General features: G+C 32.6%; 1 protein-coding gene across 1 annotated transcript; it reads right to left on the minus strand.

Annotated features, from left to right (window-relative positions):
- Positions 1-1,529: 1,529 nt before the first annotated feature.
- On the minus strand, positions 1,530-3,071 carry LOC110030193 (ribulose bisphosphate carboxylase small chain A, chloroplastic-like). The gene is made up of 2 exons (XM_020732792.1): positions 2,838-3,071; positions 1,530-1,973 (listed from the first exon to the last, which is right to left on the minus strand). The coding sequence occupies exons 1-2, from the start codon at positions 2,970-2,972 to the stop codon at positions 1,734-1,736; spliced, it is 375 nt and encodes a 124-aa protein (XP_020588451.1). The 5' UTR covers positions 2,973-3,071; the 3' UTR covers positions 1,530-1,733.
- Between the last annotated feature and the right edge of the window lie 386 nt (positions 3,072-3,457).

The following is a 3,457-nucleotide window of genomic DNA, read 5'->3' on the forward strand; positions in this document are numbered from 1 at the left end:
GTGCGTAGGCGCATGAACAAATGTGAAATTGTTTTCACGTATAAAACGGTTCACAAACCTTTCTAGCATGCTAGCTTGCGTGTGCATTTTTTTGACATGTTCATACATCCGTGCTATTGGTGAGCGCGCACACTCGTGCAAGACCACAGCTTTGCTAGCAGAGCAAATCTTTAATTTTGAATTTTTTCTTCTTTTTCTGAAAATTGAACTATAAACGCCTCTCTTGAGGAGAAGGGAAGCCACACACATCATTTAAAAGTTGTAGTTGCCTTGCATATAGGCAGTGATTGTCTAATTTCTCCAGGCTATTGTTTTCTACCCATGTCGAGACTTTTACCGTCTATCTAAATTCAGACAATTGTTGCCTGCTCAAGCTCAAGTTGTTATTGCCTGCCCAAATTTATGTAGTTGTTGTTTACTTAAATTCAAGCAGTTATTGCCTTCCCTAAGTTCAGGCAATTTCATTATTTTTAGATTCTTGTTCTTATAAATAGAGTAATTAAGATCTATAATGATAAAATTTCGATCTTTCCTTGAAAGAGGTGTTGATTACGCAATCTTATTTATTCATATTTCATCTTCAACTTGATATTGCTGATATCAATAACATCAATAGTTTTGAGAAACTAGAACATTTTTGTCGATCGAGCCATTCTCAAAGTGGCGGATGAGACCATCATTGAAGAAGCCATTTTTCACCTTCTCCTCTTCCAAATTGAAGAACCGGAACAAAACCAACTACCACATTTTTTGAGGCCCTTAATATATATAATTCAAATCACTGCTTAAATTTCCTTAGCTGATGATTTTACACCCTTCCACCAACACAAATAAAAGCTGACCTTATCATCTAAAAACCTTTCAATTGCGCCACGTACAAATTTATCCTCAACTTTGTTTGCTATTGGTTGCCTCTGGTTCTTTATCTCCAATCATTTAGCTTCTATGATTGTAAATATCATAATTATATCTTGATGCTGTCGAAGTTTATTTAGAATATGTGAAACTATACAGACTGCCCAATCCTTGTGCATTTTCATCTCTAACACCAAAAGTTTGTTATTTATGCGTGGTGTCATAAGCTTATGTATGAGAGTGTGCAGTTCACTTTTAAAATAATAATGATTATGTTTTTTTTTTTTTTATGTGATGTTAAAAATTTGAGTGATATGCGTGTAAATATGATTCTTTAGATGTTAGATATGTGCATGCATAAGAATTGTGTGATATGTATATAAATGCCCCTTTTTCAGGTTATTTACCTGAAACCACCCAATTACTACGTATTTACATACCTAACACCTAAACTTTACTTTTAACATTTGCATTAAAAGATATCATTATTTAAGCTCTGTTGATATATATTGTTGATGTTAATGTTGCATTTTATATAATCAATGTCAACTAGTTGGCAATGCCAGCAAAACAATGAATTAATGAAGTTGCAACAACATTGGTTGAACCACTTTATTGTGAACTCTAAGAGTTGTTGAGCTTTTCTTATGCAATATTTCATGCTATATTTGTCATCCAATAAAAACTAGCACTTATTTCTTATAAATTTGGCCAGTTCTAAGAACAATGCAATGACATTCAACAACACAGAATATGACTCAACTGATTCTTAGTTCCAAAACAGAGATACACAAAAGCAACATAGAAAACCAACATAAGAAAAAGGGTCTTAAACCCTGGAGAACACCATGGACAAGTAGCAAAGTAGAACAATAATCTCAAGGATTATCTTCTTTGCTTGGAGGCTTATAGGCTATGAAATTGATGCATTGCTCTTGACGATCATTATTGAACGCGGTAATTCGAGCGATGGCATCCGGATATGCATTTTTCAACTCTTCCAGCTCTTTCAGCAGTTGTGTTGCGTCGGTGCATCCAAACATCGGCTGCTTCCACATCGTCCACCGCCCGTCATAATATCCTGGGGACTTATGCTGTTCCCTGTACACAAATTCAACCTATTCCACCCAATTCACGAGCACATTATTTGATTATTGGTGCATTTACTTACATACCGCCTATTTTCTAGATATTTACATTTCTAACAACCTAAACTTTGCTTTTTTAAAATTTATTTATTTATTGAAGTCTAGGTGTTAGATATGTAAATACATAAGAATTAGTGGTATGTAATTATTACTTGATTATGAATTTACACGTTTGACACCTAAACTATAATGTTTAAATATATAACACTCAAATCTTAACATCATATTAAGAATAATACTACTACTAACTTTGTTAAAGTAAAGTATACCTTTTTCTTGTATAAATTTTGTTGTGATTATAACACTGAATCATCAAACTTTACATTGTAGATATGTAAATAAGTGATAATTGATTGGTATTTATGTAAATTCTTTTTTTATTTATTTAAATATGGACATTTAAAATATGCATATATATATATATATATATGACAATTTTACAACAAGTGTTCGACACCTAAACTACTTTTTTCTGAAAATTTTATTGAGATTCATTCTTATAATCTGGGGGTCTGTCAAGCTGCAGGAAGCAGAAGATAAACATGTGATCCTACAATCATTTGAAATGTAATCTTTATGTTGTAAGTTTAAAAGCTTCTTCTAATTAGGATTAATTAGATTAATTTGGGTTTAAGTAGGGTTTAATGAAGAACTAATTTTATCTTAAAGTTTATAGGACAGAAGAAATATTGATGCAATACAAGTAATTTAACTATTATTAAATGAGCTATCCATCAAAGTGCAAATTTAGTTTTTTATTAAAGCGCATAAATAAATAATTAAGCCAATATTCTAATTTAATTTTATTTAATCATGGCTTATGAAATGAATTACCTGGCTGAATTCCAAGCAGGGAGTCAATTCGGAACGGAGAAGATGTTCAATCTGCTTTATCATTTCTTCAGAAGAAAGTTCAGCGAGGGAATCTACCGTCGCGGCAGCGGACGAGATCACCATCGAAGAAGCCATGCTTTAACCCTTCAATACTTCCTAATGCCCCTTAGATCCCTAATACCCTTCTAAATATTAATTGAAACCAGTGAGTAGATTTGATTAGGCGATGACGTATACACTTCAATCACCACATGTGAAGGCTGAACCTTGTCATCTAAGTGCCACACCGTTGTGCCACGTGGCATCTTATCTTCAACTTTATTGGTCTCTATTCTTACAGCTTCTATGGTTGGAAAGGGAGCAGTAAGAGAGTATGTTGGTGCCTTCAGAGTGTAGATATAATGTCTTATTATGTAAAATTAATTGCAATTTTTGTATTATTTTTGTAAATGTTAAATTGTTGATTATGAGATGTTTAGTGGGGGCCTTTGCATCCATCTTAATCTGTGATGCTGTCAGCCAGAAAATTCAGCATCTAATTAGGTGTTGTTAGTATTATGAATTTTTTCAGATTTAAAATTAAGGGATAATTACATAAAATATTGATATTTATAAATTAA

Source organism: Phalaenopsis equestris, unplaced genomic scaffold, assembly GCF_001263595.1.
Source record: "Phalaenopsis equestris unplaced genomic scaffold, ASM126359v1 Scaffold000672, whole genome shotgun sequence".
NCBI classification, from domain to species: domain Eukaryota; kingdom Viridiplantae; phylum Streptophyta; class Magnoliopsida; order Asparagales; family Orchidaceae; genus Phalaenopsis; species Phalaenopsis equestris.

Bases quoted from the DNA above. Each gene is read 5' to 3' on its own strand.
- LOC110030193 (XM_020732792.1), bottom strand. From the start codon at position 2,972: ATGGCTTCTTCGATGGTGATCTCGTCCGCTGCCGCGACGGTAGATTCC. The intron at 1,974-2,837 runs GTAATTCATTTC...TGGGTGGAATAG, and splicing joins CCTGCTTGGAATTCAGCCAG to GTTGAATTTGTGTACAGGGA.